The sequence below is a fragment of the Passer montanus genome, unplaced genomic scaffold, assembly GCF_014805655.1.
Source record: "Passer montanus isolate IOZ18808 unplaced genomic scaffold, ASM1480565v1 scaffold464, whole genome shotgun sequence".
NCBI classification, from domain to species: domain Eukaryota; kingdom Metazoa; phylum Chordata; class Aves; order Passeriformes; family Passeridae; genus Passer; species Passer montanus.
The window spans coordinates 2,090-17,998 of record NW_024369530.1 but is presented as its reverse complement, the minus strand read 5'-3'; the positions used below and the strand labels follow the sequence as shown (position 1 = coordinate 17,998).

Sequence of the window (15,909 nt, the reverse complement as noted above, 5' to 3'; positions counted from 1 at the left end):
CCAGCCCCCCCCAGTACCCTCCCAGTGCTCCCAGTGTCCCCAGTCACCGCGGCAGACGGGCACACAGCGCCCCCAGTTCCATTCCCAGTCCCTCCCAGTCCATCCCAGTCCCCCCCAGTTCCCCTCCAGTTCCCTCCCAGTCGCCCCCAGTCCATCCCAGTCTCTCCCAGTGCTCCCAGTCCCATTCCCACTCCATTCCCAGTCCCTCCCAGTCCCATTCCCAGTCCCATTCCCAGTGCTCCCAATCCATTCCCAGTCCCTCCCAGTTTGTCCCAGTCCCCCCAGTCCATTCCCAGTCCCTCCCAGTGCTCCCAGTCACCGCGGCACACGGGCACGCAGCACTCCCAGTCCCCCCCAGTCCATTCCCAGTCCATTCCCAGTGCTCCCAGTCCCTCCCAGTGCTCCCAGTCCCTCCCAGTCCCTCCCAGTGTCCCCAGTCACCGCGGCAGANCCATTCCCAGTGCTGCCAGTCCCTCCCAGTCCCCCCCAGTCCCTCCCAGTCCCTCCCAGTTCCCCCAGTCACCGCGGCAGACGGGCACGCAGTGCTCCCAGTCCCCCCCAGTCCCATTCCCAGTGCTCCCAGTCCCTCCCAGTCCCCCCCAGTCCCTCCCAGTCCCTCCCAGTTCCCCCAGTCACCGCGGCAGACGGGCACGCAGCGCCCCAGGCTGAAGAAGAGCGCGTGCAGCTCCCGCGTGAAGCAAATGTCAGCGGCCGTGGGGGTCCTGGGGGGGAAATGTGGGGAGGGGGCGCTGGGACCCCCAAACAGCCCCGGGACACCCCAAAAACTGCACAAAACCACCCCAAAACCAGCACAAAACAGCCCCAAAAACAGCAAAAAACCACCCCAAAAACAGCACAAAACTGCCCTGGGACACCCCAAAACCAGCCCAGAGACCCCCAAAAACAGCACAAAAACACCCCAAAAACAGCACAAAACAGCCCCAAAAACAGCCCCCACAAACACCCCAAAAACAGCCCCGGGACACCCCAAAACCAGCCCCCACAAACACCCCAAAAACAGCAAAAAACCACCCCAAAAACAGCACAAAACCACCCCAAAAACAGCACAAAACTGCCCCAGGACACCCCAAAAACAGCACAAAACCACCCCAAAAACAGCACAAAACTGCCCCGGGACACCCCAAAACCAGCCCAGAGACCCCCAAAACCACCCCAAAACAGCCCCAGAACACCCCAAAACCACCTCAAAAATACCCCCCAGGGACACCCCAAAAACACCCCCAAAGACCCCCAAAACCAGCCCCCAAAACCACCCCAAAAACAACCCCGGGACACCCCAAAAACAGCACAAAACCGGCCCAAAACCACCTCAAAAATATCCCTGGAACACCCCAAAACTCCCCCAGGAGTGCCCCAAAAACAGCCCAGGGACCCCCAGGGTTCTGGGGGGGTCTGAAGGGTTTTGGGGGGTCCCAGGGGGGTCTGGAGAGTGATGGGGGGTCCCGGGGAGGGGTCTGGAGAGCGATTGGGGAATTTGGGTGGGGTCTGAAGGGTTTTGGGGGGTCCTGGGGGGTCCTCAAGGAGGTTTAAGGGAGTTGGGAGGGTCCCCAAGGGGCCCCAGAGGGTCCCCAGGGGGTCCCAAGGGGTTCCAAAGGGGTTGGAGGAGGAATTTGGGGGGGTCCTGGGGGGGTCTGAAGGGTTTTGGGGGATCCTAAAGGAGCCAGGGTTGTTTGGGGAGGGGTCCCAAATATATTTGGGGGGTGGTCCCGAGGATCTGAAAGGATTTGGGGGGTCCCAGACTTATTTGGGGGGGGAGGGAGCAGATAAAGGAATGGGACCCCCGCCCAGATTGGCTCTGGGGATGACAAGGCAGGATTTTTTGGGGAGGGGTCTCCCCTCAGAACTGGGATCTGGGGGGGTGTCTCCCCTCAAAACAGGATTTTGGGGGCAGTTTCCCCTCATACCCGGGATTTGGGGGGGGTTTCCCCTCATAACCGGGATTTGGGGGGTGTCTCTCCTCATACCCGGGATTTTGGGGGGGGTTTCCCCTCATACCCGGGATTTTTGGGGGGGGTTTCCCCTCACAACCGGGATTTGGGGAGGGGTCTCCCCTCAGAACAGGGATCTTGGGGTCGGTTTCCCCTCATAACCGGGATTTGGGGGGGGTCTCCCCTCAGAACCGGGATTTGGGGGGGGTTTCCCCTCATACCCGGGATTTTGGGGGCGGTCTCCCCTCACAACCGGGATTTGGGGGCGGTCTCCCCTCATACCCGGGATTTGGGGGGGTCACTCACGGGTCCACACGCAGCTGTAGGTGCCCACCAGGCCCGTGACCACGCGGCTCGCCAGGGCCCAGCGCCGCGACGGCTCCGCGGGGAACGGCCACTGCACGGCCAGCGGCATCCTCGGGGGGGGCACCGGCCCCCGGCCCTGTGCAGTGTACCGCACGCCGCAGCTACCACAGTTCTACGTTCTTGAGTCGATTTTTGGGTGGAATTTTTCTGGTTTTAGGTGGGATTGAACCCATTCCTCACCTCTCTCACCTGTCCCACCTGTGCAGGTGTGCAGTGTACTGCATCCCACAGCTGCCGCAGTTCTGCATTTTTGGGCCTATTTTGGGGTGGAATTTCTCTGGGTTTGGGTGGAATTGACCCCATTTTTTACCTGTTTTTCCCCGTCTCACCTGTCCCAGGTACGCGGCGTACCGCACACCACATCTGCCACAGTTCCGCGTGTTTGGGTCTGGTTTTGGGTGGAATTTCTCTGGTTTTGGGTGGAATTAACCCCATTTCTCACCTGTCTCTCCCCTATCTCCCCTGTCTCACCTGTTCCTCACCTGTTTGTCACCTGTCTCACCTGTGTCTCACCTGTCCCTCAGGTACGCGGCGTACCGCACACCACATCTGCCGCAGTTCCGCACACCTGGGGCTGGTTTTGGGTGGAATTTCTCTGGTTTTGGGTGGAATTAACCCCATTTTTTTACCTGTCCCTAACCTGTTTCTCATGTGTTCCTCACCTGTCTCACCTGTGCAGGTGTGCAGTGTGCTACATCCCACAACTGCCACAGTTCTGCACACCTGGGGCTGGTTTTGGGTGGAATTTCTCTGGTTTTGGGTGGAATTAACCCCATTTTTTACCTGTTTATCCCTTGTCTCACCTGTCCCTTACCTGTGTCTCACCTGTCGCAGGTACGCGGCGTACCGCACGCCGCAGCTGCCGCAGTTCCGCACGCAGTACGTGCGGCGGCGCTCGCAGCTGCTGCGGGAGCGGGCGCAGGGCGGGCACCTGGCGGGCGAGGCGCGGCGCTGGTACCTGCGGCTGCGGGCGCGGCTCCTGGCGCAGCGCCAATCTCAGGTGTCCTTGGTGGGGCCTCAGGGGGATTTGGGGGGTCTCAGGTGTCCACTGGGGGAGCCTGGGGGGGCTCAGGTGTCCCCTGGAGGGGTCTCAGGTGTCTCTGGGGTGACTCTGAGGGGGTCTGGGGGGGTCTCAGCTGTCCCCTGGGGGGTCTCAGCTGTCCCCCATGTCCCTCCCCAGGGCAGGAGATTTGGGGGGTCTCAGGTGTCCACTGGGGGAGCCTGGGGGGGCTCAGGTGTCCCCTGGGGGGGTCTCAGGTGTCCCTGGGGTGACCCTGAGGGGGTCTGGGGGGGTCTCAGCTGTCCCCTGGGGGGTCTCAGCTGTCCCCCATGTCCCTCCCCAGGGCAGGAGCCTCAGTTTTTTGCAGGGTCTGGGGGCTCCCCCAGCTCTGGGGGGGACTTTTTGTTTTGGGGGGGGTCTCCCCTGGCTCTGGGGGTCTTCCCTAGCCCTGTAAATTTTGAGGAGGGGTCTCCCCTTTCCCCCCAGTGCGGAAGGTGCAGTTTGCCCACGACGAGCGGCACCTGCTGGCGTGCTGCTCCCTGGACGGGACGCTGTCCGTGTGCCGCCTGGCCCCCGGGCCCCCGGCCGTGCTGCGGCGGCTCCGCGGCCACGGCGCCGGCGTCTCCGACTTTGCCTGGTCGCTGTCCAACGACGTGCTCGTGTCCGCCTCGCTGGACGGGACCCTGCGCCTCTGGGACCCCGGGGACGGGCGCTGCATCCGCCGCGTGCCGGACCCCGATGGGGCTGCGCTGCTGTGCTGCGCCTGTGCTGGGGAGGGGTCTCAGGGTCCTGGGGAGGGGTCTCAGGGTCCTGGGGGCGGGGTCTCCCATTGCCCCTCCCCCCCACGAGGGTCCCCACCCCCCTGGACTAAACCATTGCAGGGCACGGGGGGGTGCCGGGTTGGGCTCAGGGAGTCTGGGGGGGTTCAGATCGATTTGGGGGGGGTCTCACGCTGTCCCCCCCATCTCCCGCAGCCCCCCCGGGGTGGTGCCCACCCCCCTGGCCGAGGCCAGCCGGGCCATGGCCGGGGACACCACCCTGAGCGAGAACTACGCCTTCGCGGGCGTGTTCCACGTCTTCGACCAGCACCTGGACAGCGCAGGTACGGGGGGCTGGGGGGTCTCAGGTGTCCCTGGGGGAGCTTCAGGTATCCCCTGGAGGGGTCTCAGGTGTCCCCTGGGGGGGGCTGGGGGCTCGGCTGTCATCTGAGGGGGACTGAGGGGTCTGAGGTATTCCCTGAGAGCAGCTGAGGGGTCTCAGGCGTCCCCTGAGAGGGGTCTGGGGGGGGGTCTCAGGTGTCATCTGAAAGGGTCTGGGTCCACGGGCAAGGCGGCTCGCGGCGGCACCGGGCGCCTCCCCGGGCGCGTCCTCGCCCTCTGCTTCGACGCCCCCGGGCGCGTCCTGTGGGCCGGGGACGACCGCGGCTCCGTGTCCTCGTTCCTGTGCGACCCCGGCACCGGTACCGGCACTGGGGGGCACTGGGAGGGACTGGGATGGAGTGGGAGGGGATTGGGAAAGGGACTGGGAGGGACTGGGATGGACTGGGATGGATTGGAGGGACTGGGATGGATTGGGAAAGGGTTTGGGATGGACAGGGAAAGGGATTGGGAGGGACTGGGAGGGGATGGAGGGTACTGGGAAGGACTGGGATGGACTGGGAGGGACTGAGAGGGACTGGAAAAGGATTGGGATGGACTGGGAAGGGATTGGGAGGGACTGGGGGACAACGGGCAGTCCGTGTCTTCCCTGTTTGACCCTGGCACTGGGAGGCACTGGGACAGACTGGGGGACACTGGGGGGTGGGTACAGAGCAACTGGGGGGCACTGGGCTGTACTGGGTGGCACTGGGGGTGTCCCACATCCTCCCCCCCCCAGGCTGGCTGATCAAGGCTTTGCCAGTGCGGGTCCAGGCGGGCACTGGGAGGGATTGGGGGGCACTGGTTGGTACTGGGAGGCACTAGGGCTGCACTGGGAGGCACTGGGGCTGTACTGGGGGGCACTGGGGCTGTACTGGGGGGCACTGGGGCAGTGTTAGGTGGTTTTTTGGGGGGTCTCCCTCCCTGCCCCCCCAGGCCAGCTGACCAAGGCCTTGCAGGTGCTGGTCCAGGGGGCACTGGGCAGTACTGGGTGCACTGGGAGGCACTGGGGCTGTACTGGGGGGCACTGGGGCAGTGTTAAGTGGTTTTTTGGGGGGGTCTCCCTCCCTGCCCCCCCAGGCCAGCTGACCAAGGCCTTGCAGGTGCTGGTCCAGGGGGCACTGGGCAGTACTGGGGCTGTACTGGGGGGCACTGTGAGGTCCTGGGGGGCACTGTGGGGTATTTTGAGGGGGGGTCTCACTGCCTGCCCCCCAGGCCGGCTGACCAAGGCCTCGCGGGTGCTGGTCCAGGCCGGCGGCTCCATCACGTCGCTCTCGGCCCGGGCTTGGGCCAGCCGGGAGGCGCCGGATCCATCGCTGCTGGTGAACGCCTGCCCCGACCGTACCCCCAAACATCCCCCCAAACCCAACCCTGCGCTGCTGTGCTGCGCCTTCCAGCCACTCAACAACAACCTGACCGTGGTGAGAGAAACCCTAAAACTGTCCTAAAATACCCTAAAATTGTCCTGAAACCCCAGAGATCTGAGAGCCCCAAACATCCCCCCAAACCTGACCTCGATGGGGCTGCGCTGCTGTGCTGCGCCTTCCAGCCGCTCAATAACAATCTGACCGTGGTGAGGAAAACACTAAAACTGCCCTAAAATACCCCAAAAAACACCCTGAACATCACAGCCCTGAGAGCCCCTCTTGGGACCCCCAAACATCCCCCCAAACCCAACCCCAACGGGGCTGTGCTGCGCCTTCCAGCCGCTCAACAACAACCTGACCATGGTGAGAGAAACCCCAAAATATCCTAAAACTGCCCTAAAATAGCTTAAAAATGTCACAGCCCTGAGAGCCCCTCCTGGGACCCCCAAACATCCCCCCAAACCCACCCCTGCGCTGCTGTGCTGTGCGTTCCAGCCGCTCAACAACAACCTGACCGTGGTGAGAGAAACCCCAAAATACCCTAAAGTACCCCAAAAAACACCCTGAACATCCCAGCTCTGAGAGCCCCTCCTGGGACCCTCAAACGTTTCAGGCTCGGGCAGCTTTGGGGGTCTTGGGGGGGGTCTGGGGGTCTCCGAGTGACCCTCCCCCCTGCCCCCCAGGTGGGCAGTGCCCAGCACATGGTGCGGGTTGTGAACATCTCCACGGGCAAGGCGGCTCGGGGAGGATTTTGGGGGTCTCAGGGTGGGTTTTGGGGTCTCAGGATGGGTTTGGGGGTCCCAGGGTGCCCCCCCAGCCCCTCTTTGCCCCCCAGGTGGGCAGTGCCCGGCACATGGTGCACGTGGTGAACATCTCCACGGGCAAGGCGGCTCAGGGCGGCACCGGGGTGGATTTTGGGGCGGAATTGGGGGTCTTGGGGCAGGTTTGGGGGGGATTTGGGGGGTCTCAGGCAGGTTTGTGCCCCCCAGGTGGGCAGTGCCCGGCACATGGTGCACGTGGTGAACATCTCCACGGGCAAGGCGGCTTGGGGGGACACTGGGGTGGGTTTAGGGGGTCTCAGGATGGGTTTGGGGGTCTCAGGGTGGGTTTTGGGGTCTCGGGATGGTTTTAGGGTGCCCCCCCAGCCCCTGACATCGGGGGGGCTTGGGGACATCGGGGGGACATCGGGGAACCTTTGGGGGGCTGAGGAGGGGCTGGGGGATTGGGGGATTTGGGGTGAACTGGATCCATCGCTGCCGGTGAACGCCCACCCTGACCGCCTGCTGCTCTTCTGGTCCTGGGAGGTTTTTGGGGTGATTTTTGGGTATTTGTGACCCCTTGTTTGGTCCCTCCAGGGTGGTGGAGGATGATGAGGGCTCAGGAGGGTTTTTGGGGTGATTTTTGGGTATTTGTGACCCCTTGTTTGGTCCCTCCAGGGTGGTGAATGATGAGGGCTCAGGAGGGTTTTTGGGGCGATTTTGGGGTTTTTTTTGGGTTTTTCTGACCCTGTTTCCCCCTGCCCAGGGTGGTGGAGCATGAAGGGAGCTCGGGGTCATTTTGAGGTCATTTTTGGGGTGATTTTGGGTGTTTCTGATAATTTTTTCTCCACCCCAGGGTGGTGGAGGACGAGGATGACTCGGGAGGGTTTTTGGGGTGATTTTTGGGGTTTTTTGGTTGATTTTTGGGTGTTTCTAACCCCTTTCCCCCCACGCCAGGGTGGTGGAGGACGAGGGGGGCTCGGGCGCCCCGGGGCTGCGGCTCCGGCGCAGTTTCCCCACGCGGCACCGGGAGCAGCCCCTGAGGAGCTGCTTCTGCCCCCTGATGTCCTTCCGGCAGGGAGCCTGCGTGGGTGAGCACTGGGAGCACTGGGACGGACTGGGGGGGACTGGGACAAACTGGAATGGACTGGGAGGGACTGGGAATGGACTGGGAGGGACTGGGAATGAACAGGACAAACTGGGAATGGACTGGGAGAGACTGGGACAAACTGGGATGGACTGGGAGGGATGGGTGGGCGCAGGGACAGCGCCACCCCCCAGCCATGTCCCCATGTCCCCAGGCAGTGACAGGCAGCAGGGAGGTCACAGCTGTCCTTGTTGTCCCCAAGAGTGCCGGGCAGCGAGGGGGGCACTGAAATCTCAGCCCTGAGCCTGTCCCCAGTGTCCCCGATGTCCCCAACAATGACAGGCAGTGAGGGGGTCAGTGGGATCACATTCCTTATCCGTGTCCCCAGTGTCCCCACAGTGAGGGGCAGCAAGGAGGGCAGTTGGGTGCCATCCCTTATCACTGTCCCCAATGCCCCTGATGTCCCCACAGTGACAGACACTGATGGGCAGCAAGGGGGTCAGTGGGATCCCATCCTTCACCCCTGTCCCTCGTGTCCTCAATGTCCCTGATGTCCCCACACTGACGGGCAGCAAGGGGGTCAGTGGGATCACATCCCGACTCCTGTCCCCAATATCCTTGATGTCCCTGATGCCCCCAATGTCCCCGTGTCCCCGGCAGTGACGGGCAGCGAGGGGATCGATGGGATCCCATCTCTCACCCCTGTCCCTCATGTCCCCAATGTCCCCGTGTCCCCGCAGTGACGGGCAGCGAGGACGCCTCCGTGCACTTCTTCGACGTGGGGCGCGCGGCGCGGGCCACGGTGAACACGCTGCAGGGCCACGGGGCCGCCGTGCTGGCCGTGGCCTTCAACTGCGACGAGTCCCTGCTGGCCTCGGGGGACGCCGCCGGCACCGTCATCGTCTGGCGGCGCCAGCACGCCTGAGGCGCCCCAGATCGCCACGGAGAGCCCCCAGATCTGCCTGGAAATACCCCCAGAGCACCCCAAAATACCCCAAAAACCAGCCCGAAATGCCACGCGTGGCCTCAGAGTGCGGAGTTTTGAGAGCGGCGTGCGGCACCAAAATGCCCCAAAATCCTGCCCAAAACACCTCAAAATCCTGCCCAAAACACCTCAAAATCCTGCCCAAAACACCGTCCAAGATCCTGCCCAAAATACCCCAAAATCCTGCCCAAAACCCCTCAAAATTCTGTCCAAAATACCCAGAAATCCTGCCCAAAACATCTCAAAATCCTGTCCAAAATACCTTAAAATCTTGCCCAAAACACCCCCCCAAAATCCTGTCCAAAACACCCCAAAATCCTTCCCAAAAAACCCCAAAATCTTTCCCAAAAAATCCCAAAATCCTGCCCAAAACACCCCAAGATCCTGCCCAAAACATCCCCCAAAATCCTGCCCAAAACACCCTCCAAAATCCTGCCCAAAATGCCCCAAAATCCTTCCCAAAAAACCCACAAATCCTGCCCAAAATGCCCCAAAATCCTTCCCAAAAAAACCCAAAATCCTTCCCAAAAAAACCACAAATCCTGCCCAAAATGCCCCAAAGTCCTACCCAAAACATCCCCCCAAATCCTGCCCAAAACACCCAAGATCCTTCCCAAAATACCTCAAAATCTTTCCCAAAACACCCCCCAAAATACCTTAAAATCCTTCTTAAAATCTTCCTCAAAACCACCCCAAAAATCCCAAAACTCCCCCAAAATTCCCTCAGTCCACCCAGTCTGGTTCTTGAGGTTTGGCAGCGCCGTGTGACCCCAAAACCTCCGAAACCTTTCCCAAAACCCTTCAGCCTCTCCCCAAAATCCACAGACCCCCCCCAAAACATCCCCAAACCCCCCCTGGGACCCCCCCAAAACTGCCCCAGTGGGACCTCCATGGCTCCAGGTGCCATCGTGTGGCACCCCCAGCACACCTGGAGACCCCCAAAACCCACCTGGAACCCCCAAAATTCCCCCAGCACGGCCTTAGAACTGCACAGGTGTTGTCATCGTGTGGCACTTTTCTTCTTTAATATAACCTTCTGCTCTCCTTAGTCCTTGATAAACAATGGATGCTCAGATATTTATTGTAGCATGTACTGCTGGCCCTGCACAGTTCAGTCCTCTATGAAGAGGCTGCTTTGATCTTTTGAGGATCAGGGGCAGCCTTACAGAGTACTTATGTTGCAGTTTTACAGGACAGCAAGTAGGGAGCCAGTTTGAGGGAGCAAAAGGAGAGAATATGTTCCTTCCTATCAGATGATTTTATTAATTTGCCATAAAAATAATTAGTGCACACTGCATTTTTCCTTTTGCTGCTATAAAATTATATACCCAAACCCCACCTGGAGCCCCCCAAACCCCACCTGGAGCCCCCCAAAACCCACCTGGGATCCCCCAAACCCCACCTGGGGTCCCCCAAACCCCCTCAGAACCCCCCCCACCCCCCAGGCGCTGCGGGCGGCAGTGGAGGCGTGGCCCAGGTGTGCGGTGGGTGTGGCCCAGGTGTGGCCCAGGTGTTTCAGAACAGGAACTTGCGGCACGAGGCCGCCCCGCACTTGCACTCGATGCGGCCGCGGGCGCGGGGGGAGCCCCCCAGGGACCCCCCCACCAGCCCGAAGTTGGAGTCCATGCGGGTGCTCTCGGCGTCCACGGGGTCCACTGCGGGGAAAGGTGTGCTCAGCTGCACCTGGGGCGGGCCAGGTGTGCCCAGGAACCCCCAGGTGTGCCCAGGAAGCCCCCAGGTACAGCCTGGAACCCCCCAGGTGTGCCCGGGAACCCCCAGGTGTGCCCAGGAACCCCCAGGTACAGCCTGGAACCCCCCCAGGTGTGCCCAGGAACCCCCCAGGTGTGCCCAGGAACCCCCCAGGTGTGCCCAGGAACCCCCAGGTACAGCCTGGCACCCTCCAGGTGTGCCCCTGACCCCCCAGGTGTGGCTCTGAGCCTCCCAGGTACAGCCTGGGCATCCCAGGTGTGGCCTGGAACCCCCCAGGTACAGCCTGGAACCCCCCAGGTGTGGCCTGGAACCCCCCAGGTGTGCCCAGGAGCCCCCCAGGTGTGACCAGGAACCCTCCAGGTGTGCCCAAGAACTCTCCAGGTACAGCCAGGAGCCCCCAGGTGTGCCCCTGACCCCACAGTGCAGGTGAGCTGAGGGGAGGGAGGTCTGTGCAAGACAGGTGTGACAGGTACAGGTGTGACAGGGACAGGTGTGGCAGGTACAGGTGTGCCACATACAGGTGTGTGACAGGGGTGTGACAGGTACAGGTGTGACAGGTACAGGTGTGCCAGGGACAGGTGTGACAGGGACAGGTGTGTGCCAGGTACAGGTGTGTGCCAGGTGTGTCAGTACCGTGCATGTTGTAGTCGAAGGTGAGCTCCTCGCCGGCCCGGATGGGCCTGGGGGCAGGGACAGGTGTGTGACATGGACACGTACAGGTGTGACAGGTGTGTGCCAGGTACAGGTGTGTGATATGGACACATACAGGTGTGTGGCAGGTACAGGTGTGTCAGTACCGTGCATGTTGTAGTCGAAGGTGAGCTCCTCGCCGGCCCGGATGGGCCTGGTGGCGAACAGGGCGATGCGGGGCAGGCGCTGGTCCAGGTTCTCGATGAACACGTTGTACACCTGCAGGTTGGGGTCACACTGCCCCGCCCGGCAGGTGAGGCACACCTGGCAGGTGAGCCCCGCCCCCAGGTGAGCCCCACCCCCAGGTGAGCCACACCCCCCAGGTGAGCCACACCCACAGCTCCTGACCCACCCCAACAGGTGAGCCACACCTGGCAGGTGAGCCACACCCCCAGCTGGGGGAAAAGGTGCTGGGAGCTCCACCCACAAGGCAGGTAAGGCCACACCTCTGCACAGGTAAAGGCGCAGCTGTGAGCAGGTATAGCCTCACCTGTGGGCAGGTAAAGCCACACCTGAGCCCAGGTAAACCCACACCTGAGCGCAGGTAAAGCCACACCTGAGCCCAGGTAAAGCACACCTGTGCCCAGGTAAACCACCCCTGAGCCCAGGCAAAGCCACACCTGAGCCCAGGTAAACCCATACCTGAACCAGGTAAAACCACACCTGAGCCCAGGTAAAACCACACCTATGGCAGGTAAAACCACACCTGTGGCAAGTAAAACCACACCTGAGCCCAGGTAAAGCCACACCTGAGCCCAGGTAAACCCACACCTGAACCAGGTAAAGCCACACCTGAGCCCAGGTAAAGCCACCCCTGAGCCCAGCTAAGCCCACCTGAGCCCAGGTGAGCCCACACCTGAGCCCAGGTGAGCCGACTCACGCTGTGGTTGACGAAGTGCGAGATGTTGCCGTAGTGGGCGGCGTCCACGGTGTACACAAAGCCACACCTGAGCCCAGCTAAGCCCACCTGAGCCCAGGTGAGCCCACCTGAGCCCAGGTGAGCCGACTCACGCTGTGGTTGACGAAGTGCGAGATGTTGCCGTAGTGGGCGGCGTCCACGGTGTACACGTCCTCCACGTAGTCCAGGTCGAACAGGTACGTGGCGCCCTGGCGGTCGTACACCTGTCCCCGGCGCTCCGCCTCCTCCGAGGTGATGATCTGGGACAGGGACACACCTGTCACACACCTGGGCACACCTGACCCACCCCACACACCTGGGCACACCTGCACCATGTCACACCTGGGGCACACCTGGACTACCCCACACATCTGGGCACACCTGTACTGTGTCACACCTGTCAGACACACCTGTGCTGTGTCACACCTGTCACACACACCTGTAGTGTCCCACACACCTGTCCCACACCTGTGGCACTCACCTCCCCCACGTACTCCATGACGAAGGAGTTCTTGCGGATGCGCTGCAATGTGCGCACGCCCCAGCCGCGCCCGTCGCCGGTGCGGAAGATGCACAGGTCGTAGCGGATGCCGCGCTGCACCACGCGGTTGGGGCACTCGGCGCCGCAGCGGCAGCGCGAGTTGCACTCGTAGATGGGCAGCCCCGCCCGGATCCGCACCTGCCCGGCCTCGTTGTAGGCGAACCTGTTGCGCGAGGCGCCGGGGCAGCAGCCCCCGGCCAGCGTGGCCTCGGCCAGGCAGTCCCGGCACTCGCAGCCGGCCGCCACGGGGGTCAGCGCCACGCCCGCGCCCACCTTGTACTCGTTGACGTAGACGAAGTCGCGGGGCGGCCCGTGCAGGTCCACCTCGTTCTCCACGGCGATGCGGCCGCGGTGGCTGCGCGTGCGGTTCAGGTGGCGCTCCCAGCGCCGCAGCGCCCGCCGCTGCTCCGCCTTCTGCGCCAGGGCAGCGCAGGTTGCGGCGCGGCTCCCAGGTGTTGGCGGAGGAGGGGTAACCGCGCCACTTCACCAGGTAGAACTCCTCGTCCTGTGGGGGGGGATAACGAGGGGTTGGGGTATGGGGGTGGGCAGTGGGGACCCCCGGCTGGGGGCTCAGAAAGTGCTGGGGTGACCCCAATGTCTCACAAGGTCAGCGGGGACCGAGGAATCTGGAGGAGTCCAGGATTTAGGGCACCCAGGGGTCTCATGAGGTCAGGGGGGTCCTGGAGTGACCCCAATCCTAGAATGACCCCAGTGTCCAGAGAGCCTGTGGGGTCTCACCAGGTCAGGAGGGACACAGGCATGTGGGGGACTCTGAGGGTCTCATGAGGTCTGGGGGGTCCTGCAGTGACCCCATTGTGGGGGTCCTTTGGGGTCTCACCAGGTCAGGACAGTCCTGGGGTGACCCCAGTGTCCAGAGGGCCTGTGGGGTCTCAGGAGGGACACAGGAATGTGGGGGACTCTGAGGGTCTCATGAGGTCTGGGGGGTCCTGGAGTGACCCCATTATGGGGGTCCTTTGGGGCCTAATAGGATCAGGGGGTCCTAGAGTGACCCCAGTGTCCAGAGACTTCTGGGTGCAGCAGCCCGCGGCAGCGCAGGTTGCGGCGCGGCTCCCAGGTGTTGGCGGAGGAGGGGTAACCGCGCCACTTCACCAGGTAGAACTCCTCGTCCTGTGGGGGGGGATAACGAGGGGTTGGGGTATGGGGGTGGGCAGTGGGGACCCCCGGCTGGGGGCTCAGAAAGTGCTGGGGTGACCCCAATGTCTCACAAGGTCAGCGGGGACTGAGGAATCTGGAGGAGTCCAGGATTTAGGGCACCCAGGGGTCTCATGAGGTCAGGGGGGTCCTGGAGTGACCCCAATCCTAGAATGACCCCAGTGTCCAGAGAGCCTGTGGGGTCTCACCAGGTCAGGAGGGACACAGGCATGTGGGGGACTCTGAGGGTCTCATGGGGTCTGGGGGGTCCTGGAGTGACCCCATTATGGGGGTCCTTTGGGGCCTAATAGGATCAGGGGGTCCTAGAGTGACCCCAGTGTCCAGAGACTTCTGGGGTCTGATGAGGTCAGGAGAGTCCTAAAGTGACCCCAATGTCCAGGGACCCTTTGGGGTCTAATAGGGTCAGGGGTTTCCTGGGGTGACCCCAGTGTCCAGAGAGCCTGTGGGGTCTCACAAGGTCAGGAGGGACCCAGGAATCTTGGGGATTCCAGGGTTTGGGGGCACTCAGGGGTCTGACGAGGTCAGGAGGGTCCTAGAGTGACCCCAATCCTAGAGTGACCCCAGTATCTGGACACCCTGTGGGGTCTCACAAGGTCAGGAGGGCCACAGGAATGTGGGGGACTCTGAGGGTCTCATGAGGTCTGGGGGGTCCTGCAGTGACCCCATTGTGGGGATCCTTTGGGGTCTGACGGGGGTCCTGCAGTCCTAGAGTGACCCCAATCCTAGAGTGACCCCAGTATCTGGACACCCTGTGGGGTCTCACAAAGTCAGGAGGGACACAGGAATGTGGGGGACTCTGAGGGTCTCATGAGGTCTGGGGGATCCTCGAGTGACCCCAATGTCCAAAGACACCCTGTGGGGTCTCACAAGGTCAAGAAGGACTCAGGAATGTGGGGGACTCTGGGGGTCTCACAAGGTCTGGGGGGTCCTGGAGTGACCCCATTGTGGGGATCCTTTGGGGTCTCACAAGATCAAGAGGGTCCTAGAGTGACCCCAATCCTAGAGTGACCCCAGTATCTGGACACCCTGTGGGGTCTCACAAGGTCAGGAGGGACACAGGAATCTGGGGGACTCTGGGGGTCTCACGAGGTCTGGGGGGTCCTGCAGTGACCCCATTGTGGGGATCCTTTGGGGTCTGACAAGATCAGGAGGGTCCTAGAGTGACCCCAGTATCTGGACACCCTGTGGGGTCTCACAAGGTCAGGAGGGACACAGGAATCTGGGGGACTCTGGGGGTCTCACGAGGTCTGGGGGGTCCTGCAGTGACCCCAGTGCCCAGGGACCCTCTGGGGCCTGACAGGGTCAGAGATTCTTGGGGTGTCATTTCCCGGTTTGGGGGTCCTGGCTGGGTTCCCAGTGTCTGTGGGGGGTCCTGGTTTGGGGTTCCTGGGTGAGTTCCTGCCCCGCTTCCCTCAGGCGCCAACGGCCGCGCGCGGGAAGCGCCGCCGCCCCCTCAGAGCGCCCCCCGCCCGCGTTCTCCCCCTCACGCTCCCCCGGAGACCCCTCGGGCCCGCCCCGCTCGCGCCACCTTTTAAATTTTCCGCCATTTTCAGCCGCCGCCGCTTTTTTTTTGTCTTTTTCCGCCTTTTCCCTTTTTTTTTCTGGCGCCGCTTCCGCCCGGCGGGCAGCGCGAGGGGCGGGGCTTCCTCCGCCCGCGCCCAGCGCCCATTGGCTGAACCGTGTGCTGATTTGCATACTGACAGCTAGCTGTGCGCCTCCCATTGGCTGGCGCCGTGATTTATTTGCATACTCTCAGCTTCCCGCCAGCTCTCTATTGGTCGCCGCGCTGCTTCATTTGCATAATATCTGATCCCGCCATTGGCCGTCCCGCCGGTAGATTTGCATATCACTCCCGGCAGCACCCGCGATGCCTCATTTACATACCGGCCTGAATTGACCGATTCCCATTGGCCGCGGCGCTGCCTCATTTGCATGCCGCTCCCAGCAGCCCCCGCGCGCGGCGCCGATCCCGAATTCCGCCGTTTTTTCCCCATTTTCCCCGCGGTTTTCCCGGTTTGGAGCCGCTGGAGGAGCCGGGATCCCCCGGGAGCCCCTCCCCGAGCCGCTCCATTCCCGCTTCCCCTCCTCGAGCCGAGCTCATTAAACGGTAATTAATTAATGAATGAATTAATCAATTAACGAGGCCAGCGGTCACGTGACTCCTGCGTTTATTTGCCATCTGCGGGGGTGGGGGGGGATGGGATGGCAAAGGGGGGAGGGGCAGGAAAAGCCGAGGCCCCTCCCCCCCC

At 62.4% G+C, this 15,909-nt stretch overlaps 3 protein-coding genes across 3 annotated transcripts in view; 1 reads left to right on the top strand and 2 right to left on the bottom strand.

Moving 5' to 3' along the window:
- Positions 1 to 2,386, bottom strand: part of TAZ (tafazzin) — an 8,536-nt gene extending 6,150 nt beyond the window's left edge. Inside the window, exons 1-3 of the mRNA XM_039721713.1 lie at positions 2,256 to 2,386; positions 1,926 to 1,948; positions 637 to 787 (exon numbers count right to left, since the gene is read on the bottom strand). Coding sequence (XP_039577647.1) covers positions 637 to 787; positions 1,926 to 1,948; positions 2,256 to 2,364 — 283 coding nt within the window. The 5' untranslated portion in view covers positions 2,365 to 2,386. The remainder of the gene's footprint in view (positions 1 to 636; positions 788 to 1,925; positions 1,949 to 2,255) is intronic.
- Positions 2,387 to 2,949: 563 nt separating this feature from the next.
- Positions 2,950 to 8,686, top strand: WDR13 (WD repeat domain 13). The gene is made up of 6 exons (XM_039721712.1): positions 2,950 to 3,349; positions 3,778 to 4,093; positions 4,611 to 4,774; positions 5,667 to 5,805; positions 7,531 to 7,667; positions 8,404 to 8,686. Exons 1-6 carry the CDS (start codon positions 2,965 to 2,967, stop codon positions 8,586 to 8,588), a joined length of 1,326 nt encoding a protein of 441 aa, XP_039577646.1. The 5' UTR covers positions 2,950 to 2,964; the 3' UTR covers positions 8,589 to 8,686.
- A 1,395-nt stretch (positions 8,687 to 10,081) lies between these two features.
- On the bottom strand, positions 10,082 to 13,615 carry SUV39H1 (suppressor of variegation 3-9 homolog 1; the record flags this gene model as incomplete). The annotated part of the gene is made up of 5 exons (XM_039721715.1): positions 10,082 to 10,303; positions 11,156 to 11,285; positions 12,060 to 12,206; positions 12,428 to 12,932; positions 13,524 to 13,615. Coding segments are annotated over 5 exons (1,014 nt in total), but the record flags the coding sequence as incomplete, so codon positions are not given.
- Positions 13,616 to 15,909: the final 2,294 nt, after the last annotated feature.

Bases quoted from the DNA above. Each gene is read 5' to 3' on its own strand.
- WDR13 (XM_039721712.1), top strand. From the start codon at position 2,965: ATGTGTTCCTCACCTGTCTCACCTGTGCAGGTGTGCAGTGTGCTACAT. The intron at 4,775-5,666 runs GTACCGGCACTG...CCTGCCCCCCAG, and splicing joins CCTGTGCGACCCCGGCACCG to GCCGGCTGACCAAGGCCTCG. The intron at 7,668-8,403 runs GTGAGCACTGGG...GTGTCCCCGCAG, and splicing joins CCGGCAGGGAGCCTGCGTGG to TGACGGGCAGCGAGGACGCC.